The 16,577-nt window shown below is 47.0% G+C and overlaps 1 protein-coding gene across 1 annotated transcript in view; it reads right to left on the bottom strand.

Annotated features, from left to right (window-relative positions):
* Positions 1-259: 259 nt before the first annotated feature.
* LOC105893431 (WD repeat containing planar cell polarity effector) overlaps positions 260-16,577 on the bottom strand; it is a gene marked incomplete at its 5' end in the record, with an annotated part of 68,192 nt that continues 51,874 nt past the window's right edge. The window contains 6 exons of the mRNA XM_031578573.2: positions 260-637; positions 757-785; positions 3,175-3,254; positions 5,066-5,237; positions 9,159-9,261; positions 15,006-15,069. Coding sequence (XP_031434433.2) covers positions 587-637; positions 757-785; positions 3,175-3,254; positions 5,066-5,237; positions 9,159-9,261; positions 15,006-15,069 — 499 coding nt within the window. The remainder of the gene's footprint in view (positions 638-756; positions 786-3,174; positions 3,255-5,065; positions 5,238-9,158; positions 9,262-15,005; positions 15,070-16,577) is intronic.

Genomic DNA, 16,577 nt, shown 5'->3' with positions numbered 1-16,577 from the left:
AAAAGGTAAAATAATATATATATATATATTTATAAAAACACACACACACAATGTAGAAGTGTGTGTACCACATCAGGCCAGATAGGAGATCAAGACCCTATATACCACACATCATGCCACATTTCCCTTTTCCTGTGCAGGTCTAAGGCTGGATGTGACATGTTGTAAATCGCTCCCTCTGACAGCCCCTGTTAGTTGCTTATTTGTTGTGCAATAACTGACAAAAGAGGAGTATGACCACAGGAATTGGAGCCAGAGGGAAAAATCAACGTGTGTTTAATGGCAACACAAGAATCACAGACATGTATTGGTACAGGATATAGCAAAATATACATTTATTGTTTTACACAGGTTTAAATGTGGCAGAGTTCACCACACAGTAAGCATAATCATTTCCCCTTACAGTCCACACACAGTCAGTTTCCATGGTTTTATAAACAGTGTTTGCGGTAAATGATCCAATTAGGCATGCCTTCTTCTGCCACGTCTCCATTTGCAAATATAATGCCTTGAATTCAGCAACATATTTACTTCTATAAGTATCACAGCAGTATGTTTAAAAAACATAAAGAGCTGAAGTTTGCTCTCATACTAATCCAAAGTGAATAACCTTGAGTGTTCCCGTGTCCTCAGCACCCTGTGAAGAGAGCGCTTTATTTACTCGGATGCATAATAAACACACAGACAGTCAGACACATGCAGACGCTTTAAATGACATGTTTAAACAACATGACAGGCCTCAACGATTGGACTTACCTGATCATTTCGGTCAACAAGATTAATTTCTGTGAGAAAAAAAAAAACACAAAACAAAACAATTTAACTCTTCAGCAACAAAATTATTTCCTGTTGTATTAATGGCGATTAAATATAAAAAGTCACTAAAGACATTTGTTCAGGAGCACCACATGTGAAGTTTGGCAATAGAGGCACATTCATTCATACGAGAGATTTATTTTCATTCAAATTCTTCACATGCTGGAGATTCCACAGAGACAATAGCAGTCAGGGCAGCCTGTGATTCTCTGATTTGAAACATCTGAAATCCCTATTAGAAAGCTTTACCCGATTTTCAAAGAATTAGGCTGAAGAAGGCTGAGTGGTTAATTCCATATCACTACCTGATTACATGGGTCAAATAGATTTCTAGGTATGTCGTAGACCATAAAGCATATAAATAGGTGTGCATATATAATCAATTGTAGGAACAACTAAATATAAAAAATTGAAACAAAAAGGATCAGACCATCTATGATACTGATCATTGAGAGGTGTAGGGCAGTCACTTCAAAAGCAGGACCTTATAACTAGTAACACATTATACAGAACTAGTTAAATGATCTCATTAGTCGTAATTAGATTAATTAGCATTAAGATTTCGAAGCATGTGAAGTCAACTAGGACCTGAAAAAATGGACGATTGCGGAAAGATTAAGCTCCCACTAAACCTTTATGTGACAGAATAGTTGAAGTTTGAAGAAAAGTTGACTCCTGGTCATCCTCCGTCGTGGTCAAGTGTGACTACCCATTCACTGACAGGCAGGACGGGCCTATCGCACTAGTTTAACTTAAGGTCATAGAGCCTGCCATGTCATTGGTGCCCAACAGCGATTGGTCCCTCAGAGCCATCAGAGGTAAAGTGGTCATTGAGAGCGTTTTTCAAAGGTTCAGTGCGTGGAGGGTGGTGTGAGGTGGCACACTGGTCTCTTTCTCTGTCGGCTATGATAAATCATTCAGTGTAGAAAAATCACAGGGGCTGATGTGACAGCCCAGCCATAATCCCAGGCAATTATCTCAGAGAGCTGTTTGCGGTTTTAATGTAACTGTCGCCTTATCGCTCCCCTTACTATAATTAGTGCCTACTGGAGTTGTGCCAGTCGCATTAAGATTCATGAGACAGGAAGGGGAGGTTGTGACATCACCATAACATACCAGGGGCCGTAGGAAGACTCTAGTGTTAAAACTGTACCAGGGGCCCTAGGAAGACTCTATTGCCAGGGGCTTTTATGGGTGCATGTACACATTCAGAAACAATGAATGACAATTTATGACATACATGGGAAAGGAATGGAAAATATTTTTTACAAGTACTTCATTGCTGACAGGAAGAGTTGTGTTACTCAGTATTAATGACGGCCGAGGGAATGCACACTGGTATGAATTTTGAGTGAGTGTCATGGGTGTGTTTTGCGGTCTCTTTCCATGTTTAATTACCAGTGAAAAAGACTGGGGCATGGGTATAGCAGAAGAGGCCATCATTACAGCCACCTTAATCTACGGGGGCATAAGTATGGCTGAAGATGACGTACTTAGAGCCACCAGCAAATGGGCCTATGTGTAGCTGAAGACCCCTGCTGGACCGGCATTTGGTCTTGGGTGTTCTGGTAGGTCTCTCAGTAATGCTTGGGTGTATCTTGAGGTGTGTCTGTTGTTGTCTGTGATACTGACATTACTCATAACCCATCCTGCGTATGGAGGGGGTTGGGGTTAGGACGGCAGACACCACTGTGGAGCCTTCTGGAGGAGTCGTGGGCCTTATTCAACCAAACACTGACGAAAAAATGGTGCCTACTTGACAACCCCAGTGAAATGCTCACGAAGACATCTTTGTTGTTGTTGTTGTTGTTGTTGTTGTTGTTGTTGTTGTTGTTGTTAAGTATTAGTAAGTATCGGCATGATGATTGTAGTGCACCCTGTTGTGTTATAAAACTTAGACTAGGTTGATGGGCATGAGTACTTGCATGGGTTAGTTTGGCTACTGTGGGAAGTCCCCAACCAATAGCACTAGGAATTTAACATCTTCTCCTGCGTGTAACTAAAATGACACAGACAATGCATTATTGTAACCTAATCACACTTTATCTTTACGCAACACAATTTTGTGTTTCTAAAACACACACACACACACACACACACACACACACACACACACACACACACACACAAACAGACAGACATACACATGCATAGACACACATATACACGTATGGTCACACTAACACATGCGTGTACACAGACACACTAACACTCATGCATGCACCCAAACACATGGACACACACACACACACGTATGTGCGCACACACAGACACACACACACACACACACACACACAGACACACACACACACACACACACACACACACACACACGTATGCGCACACACAGACACACACCTGTTTGTGTCCATGGCCAGGTCTGATCACCTGCAAACACTTCCTCCAGTTCCTTGTTCACCTTGGACCACCCGCCAGTCCTGCAAACAAGCGAAGCATCATGGGTACAGCGATACATGGGCACACCACACCGTGCTTTACGCGACTACAGACGCCTCCGCTTACAGCATTCGACCGGCTTTAAAGGATTCGCATAAACTTCCACAACCATTCGTTCAGCAAGGCTCAGAGGTGGCTTTCAGAGTCTTTTCCAAAAGGCTCACAAATTCAATATGCATTTCTGGGTGAATGACAAGCCTCTTTTTGTGTATGTATACACACACACACACACACACACACACGCGCACGCTTATCTGGCGCCAGGTTTGAGAATCTTATCGGCATGCATAGACTGGTGTATCAGAGCGTCTGTGGGACGCGGTTTCCACGGTTTCCACGGTGAGCCGTGAGGAGCGAGGCGTTCGTCTTCTGGAAGCCACGACTCTGAGCCTGAAGTGGGTGCCGCCGCTGCCTGTTCTTTTTGTCGTCGTCACGGCCACACATGGGCACGCGACGACGAACGTGGCATTCACACGAGCCGAGGACATGCAGCGGAACACAGCACCACACAATACACAACACACACAACACACATCCCACATCCCACTCTGATGGCACGCAGAAGACCGCTAGAGATAGATATGTGGAGTGTAAAAAAATAAATAAAGTCAGTCTTCACCCACCACCTCCTCCTGCAAGATGCATGAGCTGGTGGAGATGGGTGGGGGTGGGTGGGTGAGGGAGGGAGGTGTGTGTGCCCGTGCTGAGAATAAAAAAAAAAAAATGTAAAAAGGGAAACTCTGGGATGCTTTCCCAGATTTTTCCCATCTCTTTCTTTCGCTCTCCTCCCTGTACAGTGCGGATTTGCCCGTGCTGTGGCAGTGGCGCGAACCAACACTGCTCTTTTCTCCCGCGCCCGCCCGCCCGCCCTCCCTCTCCGTGCCGCAGCTACACCGAGCCGCAATAATGCCTCTACTCCATCACACTAAGCCTCATTGGCTCGACATAAGAAACAATGAAACTTCATCTGAGACCAGATTAGGATGGGTAAATAAAATGGCATACAAAAAAGAAATATACACACACACACAACATTTGGGGCGGGGTGAAAAGAACCAAACAAGAAAGGATCCGCAAAAAAAAAAAAGCAAAGACAAAAAAAAAATGTGCGAGAAGGAGCAGTGAGGGATGGGATTGTGTCCTCTCTCTCTTCTCCTCTCTTCCTCTCTCTCTCTCTCTCTCTCTCTCTCTCTCTTTCTCTCTCTCTGCCACCATTTATCTGCGTGAGCGAGAGAGAGAGAGCATCTTGATCAGCTTTCTCGCGCCGCTGTCGGTAATGCTGAGAGGACCTGTAAACCGCCAGTTTGGCTGCCAAATTGCCGTAACCCTCTTTACTTTACGTTTTAAAAAGAGCTTAAGTCTGGCCATCCTCTTTGGGCCCAGCCTGTTTAAATTGGCCGGTTTGGGGAAGAGGGCTGTGTGTGGGGGGGTGGAGTGGAGGGGGGGGGTGTAGATAGATCGCAGGGGCTTAGTGGAAGATGGAGTTGCCACAGAGCCCACAGTTGTACAGTCAACTGCCATGAAAAGCATGGAGGGATGAAAAAGAATAGGCCATTTATTTATTTGATCTAATACCTCACAAATTTAGAATCATTTATGGGAGAACATGTGTGGACTAGTAAAGAGAGTGAAAGAACATGCTTGGATGGTTACGTGTGATAACCCCACACACTTACTGACTTAAATTGCAAATAAAATAAAGCGGCTAAGCCTATGCATTAGTTCTAGAAACTGTACATTTACACGCCAGATTCACATTAACATGTACATATACACATTCACATTAACACACCCTGATGACGGTGGTTTGTCTTGTGACACTCGCCGTGTCAGGCCGTGACCCCTCCCCTCGATGCTCAGCTTCCGCTCTGTCCCACGGTCCTGCTGTCTGCCCGTCTGTCCGGCCGTCTCCAGTGCAGCGGGGGACACTGTGTTCCTGTCGCCAAACACGGACCGCTGGCCCTCTGCAAGACACAGGGAGGAGAGGAGAAGAGGAGAGAGGAGAAGAGGTGAGGAGAAGAGGAGAGAGGAGAAGGGGAGAAAACAGTCATGGTGTAACTATGCAAGGCCGCAGATTGGAAGAGAAGTGGAATATCCAAGCTGTGAAACACACACACACACAGAGAGACACAGACATATATATATATATATAGAGAGAGAAATGGGGAGAGAGGAAGCAGAGAAAAGATGAAATGACTCACACTAGTTAACAGGCTCTCCTCATTGAAGAAAGAGAGCCAATAGAGATGAGAGATAGAGGGAGGGAGAGAAAGAGAAAGGGAGAGAGAGAGAGAGAGAGAGACTCTTGGATGGTGAGGAGATAAAGCCTTTCCACTTTAGCTGCGCTGCTAACAGCCCTGCAGCCACGTCCTCCATTGTGCGGTGAGAGAGAGAGAGAGAGAGGGAGACGGCAGCGGGAGAGCGGCTCGGATCTTCCCTCGTGGCTAAACGCACTCAAAGAGGAGATCTGGCGCCCGCACTCTCACATTCTCTCCCTAGTCCCACACACACACACACACACACAAACACTAGGCGTCTGCGCGCTCTCACATTCTCTCCCTAGTCCCCCCGCACAATGGAGGATCTGCCCAAATCAACACACTTGTCAGACTGACATAGACAAGTGATCCCCTACAAAAGGCTCCAAAGCTGAGGCGGCCTCCGTCTCCGCAGACGTATGACACGGAGAGACTTGAGGGGCTTCTGGGGATCAGCCACATGTAAAGGGAGAGGTGTTGGAGGGCTCACGCTGATCTGGAATCAGTCTGATCATATAGTGAGGAAAATAGGGTTGAAGGTGTGAAGTATGATTCTTTGGACAGGTTTCTTTTATACACGTTTACCAGTTGAGATCAGGTGTACCTTGTTAGGCCTAATGAGGACTAATCTGTGTGCTTCTTGGGCACATAACTGGTCATTGGGAGCCAGAATTCTTGCTGTTTGCTTGGGGGTTCAAATACTTATTTTCTGCATCAAATACAAATAAAGTCATAAATGTTATAAAATGCAGTTTTCTGGATTTGTTTGTTGATATTCTATTTCTCACTGTTAAAATACACCTACCATTACAATTATAGATCACACATTTCTTTGCAAGTGGCCAAACTTGCGAAATCGGCAGTGGTTCAAATACTTATTTTCCCCACTGTATACGAGACACCCTGATGCCTGGGAGTCACTGCAAACGCTTCTCTCTCTCTCTGCGCATATTGTGTGTTATTGCACACATGAATAGGGGATAGATTTGCTTTGTCCTTGTGTGAAGTGAAGGCTTCGTTGCACAATTCTGGGCTACCTGAGTTATCCGCCCACACGGCTGCCCTCGGCTTCAGGCTGCTGGGCCGTGTGTGTGTGTGTGTGTGTTTGTGTTTGTGTGTGTGTGTGTGTGTGTGTGTGTGTGTGTGTGTGTGTGTGTGTGTGTGTGTGTGTAAATGAGACGCAGGTTTAGCGGAGCACAAAGCTAGCCCTCATTCTCTATTTATGAGCTGCAATCCCTCTTTCCCATAAAGGTATAAAAAAACAAACAATTGGGCCTCCAATGTGTAATCATCGAGTAATCCCAAATCACACACACAAATTCACTCGCTTAGCGCAGGCACCTGCAGTACATATGCACACATGCTCACTCACTTGTGTATGCATGTACGCATGTACAGTACCTATTGCGCACACACACACACACACGCGCACGCACGCACGCACGCACGCACGCACGCACGCACGCACGCACGCACGCACGCACGCACGCACGCACGCACACACGCACGCACACACACACACACACACGCACACACACACGCACACACACACGCACACACACACGCACACACACACACACACGCACACACACACACACACAAACACACACACACACACACACACTCACTGGGCGTCTGTGAAGCGTGGAGCTGCGTATCGATTTGTGTTCTGGGTGGTGCAGGGCCACGGAAGCAGACTGGGGGTGCGGGCCGGGGGGACACCCGGCAGAACAGAGAACAGGGGTGCTGCTGCCGCTCCCCCTCCCCTCCAACCCCCCCACACACCCCGGCAGCCACAGCTAATTGCCCCATTTCTTAACCATTAGCACCGACCAAATGCTCCTCATTTCCCCATTATCTCTTATTCAACAGCCCCACACGGCCCACTCCCTCCATCCCTCCATCCCTCTCTTCCTCCATCCCTCTCCCTCTCTCTCTCTCTCTCTCCCCCTCACTCTCCCTCTCCCTCTCTTCGTCCCCCCTCTCTCTCCCCCTCACTCTCTCCCTCCTCTGTCCCCCTGTCTCTCTCCCTCCCTCTCTCAACTCCCCCTCTCTCTCTCTCTCTCTCTCTCTCTCTCTCTCTCTCTCTCTCTCCCTATTCCAAGGATAGAATCTGCTCCAGGTGAAGTGAAGGGAAGCAAAATCATCAAGGACATAATTAAAGGGCTTATGAAAGGGGGGGATGCACTCACACACACACACACACACACACACACACACACACACACACACACACACACACACACACACACACACACACACAGGTAACACACATACACACACACACACACACACTGCCCCTAGGTTTTAACCTTTGCTGAGGAGTTAAACACCTCATTCCCCTGTATGTGTGTGTGTGTGTGTGTGTGTGTGTGTGTGTGTGTGTGTGTGTGGGTGTGTGTGTGTGTAAAAATGAAAAGCCCTCTTCAGCCACACATTCCAAGCACCAGTGTAGCACTAATCAGACAGCGTGTGCCACATGCATCCTCCCCTTCCTGCTCCTCCTCGGTCTGACAAACAGCCTCAGCCGCCGTCCCTTAACCCGCTGGCCATGTTTGAGGAGAGGGGGTCTCTCTGTCTCTCTCTCTCTCACACACGAGGAGAGGGGGTCTCTCTCTCTCTCACACGAGGAGAGGGGGTCTCTCTCTCTCTCACACGAGGAGAGGGGGTCTCTGTCTCTCTCACACGAGGAGAGGGGGTCTCTCTCTCTCACACACGAGGAGAGGGGGTCTCTGTCTCTCTCACACGAGGAGAGGGGGTCTCTCTCTCTCACACATGAGGAGAGGGTCAGAGGTCAGTGCGAGGTGCAGGGGTGTAAATCAAATTAAATAAATAAATCAACATCACTGTACCCACACAGGAGTTCAATACTGAGCGCTCTGTCAGTCCACCTAGGTTGTGGCTGGGCGCCCAGAAGGTGAGCATCCATATCAGTTTACAACACAAGGGGGGAAAACAAAGACCCAGTTCCCAGGTTAAACTCTATGGTCAGTCATCCCTCATTCTCACAGTCTCACAAATGGCCTCCTTCCTCACAGCTGCAGTATCGGACTCAAACGTCCACAGTAGGCTGATATGACTGGCCTATTCGGTTCTGATCTGACTGGCCTATTCGGTTCTATTGGGTTCTGATATGACTGGCCTATTCGGTTCTATTGGGTTCTGATATGACTGGCCTATTCGGTTCTATTGGGTTCTAAGCTGACTGGCCAATTTGCTTTTCTCACTGCACGTTAGACACACACAGTGTAGCAGTGATGGAACTAACTGTGTCTGGCATAACTGTGTCTAAAACATGTATTTAATCTGATGTGCACATGTGGAAATGTGTTTTTGTGATCAGCAGAGCCAACAGGCCTGGAGGCCACTGGTGCAGGTAGTCCACAATAGAAAGGGAAGTAGAAGTACAGGGCAAAGTTTTCATCCTTTCCCCCAAAGTAGGACACTGGACTCGTTGTAGAGAGCGTCGGAGACAGATAGAGAGGGCCGTGTGTTCTGGTTTTAGCACAGGGCAAGCCCCCCGTGTCTGAGGGAGGGGCCAAGCATTTTTCATGACACTTTTTCCCTAACATCTTTCTCTGTCTTTCTGAGGAAAAAAAAAAAGAAATGACAGAATGATTCTCTTACCCCAGCCAGATGTTAGCGACTCCGCATCGATTTCATTAGCCTTCTTCTTCGCCACGTCTGCCAGCACCAATTCCCCCTTATCGTGTGCTACATAATGGATGTCCTTTGAAGGTAAAGCAAAATAAGAATTTAATCTAAAATGAATCTGGGCTCCGATGACAATAGTCCGTTTTCTTTTTTTGGGGGCTGTGAGGAGGAAAAAAAAAGAGAGAAGTAGATAAAGTAACCTGTTTGAAGTTGACATCAGAAAGGCTGTGGATGAAATGCTTTTTCGAAACTTTCAGAAATCAGTCTCGTCGTAACCCCTCCTCTCTTCCCCCCACCTCTCCTCATCACCTCCCCTCCCCCCATCCCAATCTGAACCCCAGGATTTTTATCTTGCCATTTCAAACTCTCTAAGATGTGCGGTTCACCTTTCGAACCAGCCCTCTTTATGGTGCAGACGGGCTCCACCGGGCTCATTACCAGCTGGGAGGCAGAGAAAAGATGCCACTTTTGTGCGAGCGTTTCATACCCTCTCTATCTGATGCACCGCTAAATGGAGCTCATCCTATTTCCCCCCTGAGCCGCTAACTTTGGTTACAAATGTCGCCAAGGTGTGGTAATGCTTAGGGGGTTTTTAGTACCACGTGAGGGACTGGGATGGAGTTGGGGTGGGGTTGACTAGTGCTGTAGGATTCTGTATGGAAACCTGGATATTCCATAGTGCTATCGGAGAGACTGTACTGCATGGCCAGATCTCTACACCGTGTTCTTTAGCGCTTGAGTTTCAATGCCTGCATGTCCAGATCTCTACACTGTGTTCTTTAGCGCTTGAGTTTCAATGCCTGCATGGCCAGATCTCTACACTGTGTTCTTTAGCGCTTGAGTTTCAATGCCTGCATGGCCAGATCTCTACACCGTGTTCTTTAGCGCTTGAGTTTCAATGCCTGCATGGCCAGATCTCTACACTGTGTTCTTTAGCGCTTTAGTTTCAATGACTGCATGGCCAGATCTCTACACTGTGTTCTTTAGCGCTTGAGTTTCAATGCCTGCATGGCCAGATCTCTACACTGTGTTCTTTAGCGCTTGAGTTTCAATGCCTGCATGGCCAGATCTCTACACTGTGTTCTTTAGCGCTTGAGTTTCAATGCCTGCATGGCCTGTAGGTGCTTTTCCACTGCCGGAACTCGGGGCACTTCCCTAGGTCAGTGGTTCTCAAACTAGGGGTCGGGACCCCAAGTGGGGTCGCCAAACGTTTTTTGGGGGTCGCGGAATGATCTTGCTGCCCTGTGCATCAACATATTAGGCTTTGACACGCTGTATAGTCTCTATCAGAAATGGTGTTTTCTACATCAGGGTGGATAATGAAAACTAATATTGTCTCAGCAAGCAGTCTCATCATTCAAGATGAAACTGAATTTAGACCTATAATATCCTGTCAAAATGTGTGGGGGGTCGCGAGACTTGGCAAATAGATTTTATGGGGTTTGAAAAAGTTTGAAAACCACTGCCCTAGGTGGTGCAACTGTCTACAGAACCCCCCCAACCCCCCCCCCCCCCTTAATCGGCCCTTCCAGCCTTTCTGTGCCCATGGAGGTGTAGGGACTACAGACCTACTAGTGACGTAGCCTAATATTTTGCTCTTCGATCACAACGTCAATTCTTAGCACGACATTTTTTTAGATAACATTAGGATTACCTCAAGGTTGAGTCCACAGTTGAATCTTGCTTTACAGTTGCTAACACTTGATAACTTTGCTTGTGTTCATTCAGTGACTGTAACCTCAACAAGCTAACTGTGTAGTTAGCTATAATTTATTTAGCTGTATTCAGTGTGTAACCGCTGGTAAATCTAGCTGGTTTTAAAAATGTCGCTTGTTGTTGTCTTCCACACACGGCACGTATCACCGATGAATGTCAACAGAGATAGACAGAGAGAGAGGGAAAGAGAGAGAGAGAAAGAGATCCAGACGACTAAAGAGGGGATAACAATAATTCTGCACATAAACCATCTGAAATGACACCTCTTATTCACCGACGCTCAAACACAACACAGCGCCACCCAGCAGTTTCAGCACCTCAGAGTAGGTCCTTATTTCACCCCGGAGTAGGTCCTTATTTCACCCCGGAGTAGGTACTTCTATCACCCCCAAAAAGGCCCTGAAAGGGGTCCCACAGGAGCGGTTCCTGCAATGGAAAACTGCCTAAAAGTGCTGGCCCCTCTAAAACGCCCTGCGAGTTCCTGCAGAGGAAAAGCGCCAAGTGATATTCATCAGATGGAAATGATAACTGTCTATCACCAACTGGCAAATGTCTACCCACACATACATCAGAAGAGATATTTTGAATCCTTCATGTGTGGTTGCCATGGGAAAAAAAGAGAGTAAGTGTATGAGTGTGTGTGTGTGTGTGTGTGTGTGTGTCTGTTGGGGGGTATCAGGGAAGAAGGGGGGCTTTCACAGATCGGGTGCAAACAGAATGGGATGAAACCTCAAAGGGGTGCGCTGTTGAGGAAAAGGACATCGCCGTGACGACCGCCGAGTTCTTGATCCATCTCCGTTCTCTGCGACTCCCCCCCCCCCCCCCCCCCCCCCTCCCCCCAACCCCTCCAGTCTGATTCGTGCTTGGGGAGAGAAAGGCCTTCCGCCTCAGCAACATCACTGGGCCTGGCCTTGGGACCTACAGAGGGCTCAAGCAGACCCCTGGCTGTGGGGCCGACGGGCCTCTAATGCCCACATTGTCACCCGGCCTTTGTGCTCCCAGAGAAAAGGGGATGATCACAGCTCTCAGGAGAGGCGGGTTAGAGTCCAGGTTGGGGAGGGGGGGGCGGCAGGATTGGAGTGGGATGGGGAGGAGAGACTAAAGATAAACAGATCGAATAGGTACTAAACCATTCACATTTGGTGTCAGATTATTGTTTACTCAGCTTTCAGCCACTTTGTGTGCCTGTGTGTGTGTGTGTGTGTGATGTATGTTGTCTGGCTAATGACAGCGTTTCCGTGTGAGCCAGCACAGTCACGGTGGGTTTGAGCTGAAAGTGAGAGAGAAAACGAGACAGAGAGGGAGAGAAAGAGAAGAGGTGCTCAAGGGATAGAGACAAAGACTTAAGACAAAGAAGTAAAAAAACGGGTGCCAGGGCGAAGAGACAAAATGACAGAAAGAGTCTGGTTCTTTTACATCTTACCAAATGTTCATTTAAACTCAATAATATGTGGACTTTACATAGCTTAAAATATGTAGCTTTGGACACAAAGAGCTCATTCAGTCATGCCAATAAAGCAGCATTTGATCTGATCTGATCTGAGAGAGGGAGAGGGGGGGGGAGAGAGAGAGAAACAGGGCCATGAGATACTGTATTAGCATTGGATTGTGGGACCTGGGATGTTTTATTTCAGCTCAGCAGCGCTAATACTGCCTGAGCTGAGCTCAGAGAGAAAAGGAGAGATAGACAGAGAGAGAGAGGGAAAGAGAGAGAGAGAGAGAGAGAGAGAGATCCAGACGACTAAAGAGGGGATAACAATAATTCTGCACATAAACCATCTGATATGACACCTCTTATTCACCGACGCTCAAACACGACACAGGATATGCGCTAATCTTATTTATTTAAGAGCTTTACGGGCTAAAACGCGCAGACTAACTCTGTCGATAAATCTGCCTTTTACCGTTATTTTGGGCAAGAGGCATATGGAAGCAGATAATACAAAGCCGGGCCGCGATGATGTCGTCTGATATTTGGGTTGCCTCTGAGTGGAAGTGGAATTAGCATAGCGCACTGGAGCGGACAAGCGGAGGGGCTGAGACGGCGACTGGCGTTGGAGAACCTCTGCGCTCACACACACACACACACACACACACACACACACACTCACTCACTGTATCGCACACACCCTCTCTCACACACACACAGAAGCAAGACCCTTGACAACACACACCTGTAATCCAAGCAGTGTTTGAGCAACACTTTCATCAGATACACCGCGGAGGACTTAATGTTTTAATAGCGTTAATTACCCATCTGAGCCCAACAATGGTCCAGCCGCGGAGCCAAGTGATCCCATGCTCCACAGCCCCTGCTCTGCCTGAGTCTAATCAGGGATATTAAGCAGCGCTCGTTCCCACGTTTCCCCACGTGCTTCTTCCTCTTCACTTTATGCCTGCCCGCCAAATGAGGGCGGAAATATCTAACATACAAGGGCCCATTAAGGAACAAAGCCAGCATCTGAGTCAGTGATCAGAAATTTGATTTAATTAAACATCACATCAAAAAAAAGAGTGGGGGGGGGGGGGGGGGGGGGGGGGGGGAGGAGGAAAAAGGGGGAAAAAAGCTGTCATTGCTGACAAATGACCTAATTGGATACATTATCAGCTTGCCATCAAAGAGTAATTAGAGCTATAGAATGTCACCATTATGCAAAACACTCCAGCAAACGAGTGCCCCCCCCCCCCCCCCCACAACCCCTACCCTACCACTGCCGCCCCCCACCACCACCCTCCTTTAACCAGCCCCTCCAATTTCTGGCCTGACCAAAGTGCTTCGTTTCACAAAAGCTTTTTTGTGCTTTATTATTTCTTTTCTTCTGCACTCCCATTGTTGGGTGGGAAACAATGGAGGAAGGGGGGTTTGGAGAGGGGGGGGGGGGGGGGGGGTACATGTCACACTGGGGGCTTCTCTGCTGGGTGGGGGGTGGCAGCTCCCATTGGTTTTGTCCACCCGACCCAGTGCAACATTCAGTGGGCAACATCAGATGAAACCAAGGGCCCCCATGCCGAGGCCAACCCCCCTGCCCTGCCCTCCCCTCCCCTCCACTACCACCCCACCACTCCTCTCCTGCAGGCAGGTTAATTTAACTTCTGTAGCTAATTAAATGAGGTGGGAGGTGGTGGTGTGTGTGTGTGTGTGTGTGTGGGGGGGGGGGATGAGGTGAAACGTCAATGCCTTTAGCTCTCACTCGCTGCTCTCTTTGTTGTTTCATACGAACGGTTGAGAAGAGAGAAAAAAAGAACAAAATAATGAAATAAAAGTAACTCTAAAGGCATTCATAATTTGTCACTTTTTCTTCCCCTCTTTTCTGCTCTCTCTGTCACACTCTCTCTCTCTCACACACTCTTTTTTTCATGCGTCTCCTAAGTGACAAGCCAGAGTTCTTTTAACTCTCTCTCTCTCTCTCTGTCTCATTTCTCTCTCTCTCCCTCCTCCCTCTCTCTCTCTTTCTCTTTTTCTTTCTTTTTCTTTCTCTCTCTCTCTCTCTCTCTCTCTCTTTCACTACTCTACTCTTTCAAGGTCTACAGCCTCAGCTCCACCTTTTCAATTGGTGTCCTGAGCAGCAGTACTCAGAGGTGAATGAATCGGAACCGGCGCTCTCAGAGTGATTCTGGGGGAGGAGAAGGAGGTGGTGGTGTGTGTGTGTGTGTGTGTGTGTGTGTGTGTGTGTGTGGGGGGGGGGGGGGGGGGTTGCCCGGCGTCAACATTAATGGGTAGGGTGTTGGTGGAGCATGGATAGAAAAGAAGGGCCCCACAAAGGGGTCACACACACACAGGAGCATTTACAGCGAGCTGAAAGAGCGAGAGAGCAGAGAAAAGAAAGAGCCGTGAAAGAGAGACTCCACTGTTCCTGCTCCCACCTACCAATGAAACACTCACTGGCCCAGCGTTGCCTTGTTACGGTAAGGAGCCGAAACACACAACAACAACAACAACAACAAAAACATTCACAAACTCGGGTGGAGTTGCTCTGCGCTGCGAAACAAAACCCCGCTCAAGTACTCTCTGTCTAAACTGCGGAGGGAAGACTGCTGCAGGGTCAAACGGCAGACTGAGCGCTCACAGAGGGTTATAATGAACGGATTATATAAGACACTCACCATAAAAAGGTCTTTCGCCCCGATGTCCACGGCCAGGAGGAAGGCCTTTTCAAATCTCTGGTGCCTGAAACAAACATGACAAGAATGCGAAGGGTGAACGGCGACTGAGACCGAAGGGCGAAACTCTGAAGGCGGCTGAACTCTGAGTGAATGTCAAGTGAATCTCACTGGCTCGATCTGACTCACTATCCACAGATATTGGGGCAGAAGTGAAATAAAGTGAAATGAAAGTGAGGGATAGCTCAACATGTACAACCTGAGAAAAATGTACTTTGTTCAACCAATCACACACTAATAGTATTCAACCAATCACACACTAATAGTGTTCAATTTTGCAGAGATTACGGTGCCTGTGGTGAGACTATGCTGGTCAGTGAGACTCTCGGGCCTAATTTCATAGATGCGCACTGCAGGCTGTTATGCCCAAGAAAGAAGGGCATCGCATAAAGTTATTTTGAATAGTAAGGCACATTCATTTGGTCAGTTCATAACATGTGCACAGACCTAAGTGCCTTCGAGGGGCGGACCGATACCTCATTTGGGTGTGTCTGATCAAAAAGGATGCCATTGCATGGAAATTGTTTTGAAGAAGGCGTTCTGCCACTTCCTTCTTTGACATACACTATAACCTGCATCTTGGTTTTCAATGTCTGGCAAGCACATCTGATCTAATCTCGACACAGTTTGACAGCATAACATGGACCACTCAGTTACTAAATTGACCGACCTTTTAACTCAACAAAATATGTTACCAAATGGCAACGTAGTCTATGCAACTACACTCAGCACCACGCGGAATAAAATGATCCAGTAAGCCATCATTCATCAGGGCCTCAATGCGCAACTAAAAGTGAGACAGAAAATTAATAAAACATGTTAAATTAAATTAAATGAACTGAAACTGAGTCATCTGATAGTTTCCAAAGCTTCCTTTATTTAAACATTATTTGAATCTTTGATTAGTTTATTAGTTTACTGATTAGATTATTCACTTCACTCTAGAGATGGAATATCACATGTTTAATGGAGGTTGTTGCGGTCACTCCATTTAAAGAACTGTTGTTGTGCGATCAATATGTTTCTCTCATATTTCTGTTGGACAGGGGCTGGGAAGGCTTTGCCATCAAACTGTGAGGGTTTCATTATTTTGGCAGAAAATGCTTTGAAGACGACCTTGTTGTTTTTGGTTTATTGATTAATAAGCACATTTGTTTCACTGCATAAATGGTAACAGGACTACCCATCTCTACTAACCTTTTCACTTACTTTTCCACTATATTCTACACGAATAATTACCCTAATATCTTACGTAGATTGCTTTCATCCATGTTTATTAGGCCCTTAGGCCTATATGTTAAATAATGTGAAGACCATGGCAATGATTATACAACGGTACACTTTTGGCTTTTATCCATTCAATATATATATTCAAAATATTTAATAATTTCACAATGACAATTTAACAGTTTAAATATTTTCATAACATGCACTGATGTTGGACAAACAGATGATAAGCTGCTTGTCATCACAGCACATGACAGAATTCCTGTTGATATGATTGGCTCAAAAGAC

This window comes from Clupea harengus, chromosome 13 (assembly GCF_900700415.2).
Source record: "Clupea harengus chromosome 13, Ch_v2.0.2, whole genome shotgun sequence".
NCBI lineage: Eukaryota > Metazoa > Chordata > Actinopteri > Clupeiformes > Clupeidae > Clupea > Clupea harengus.
This window is presented reverse-complemented; position numbering and strand designations above follow the sequence as displayed.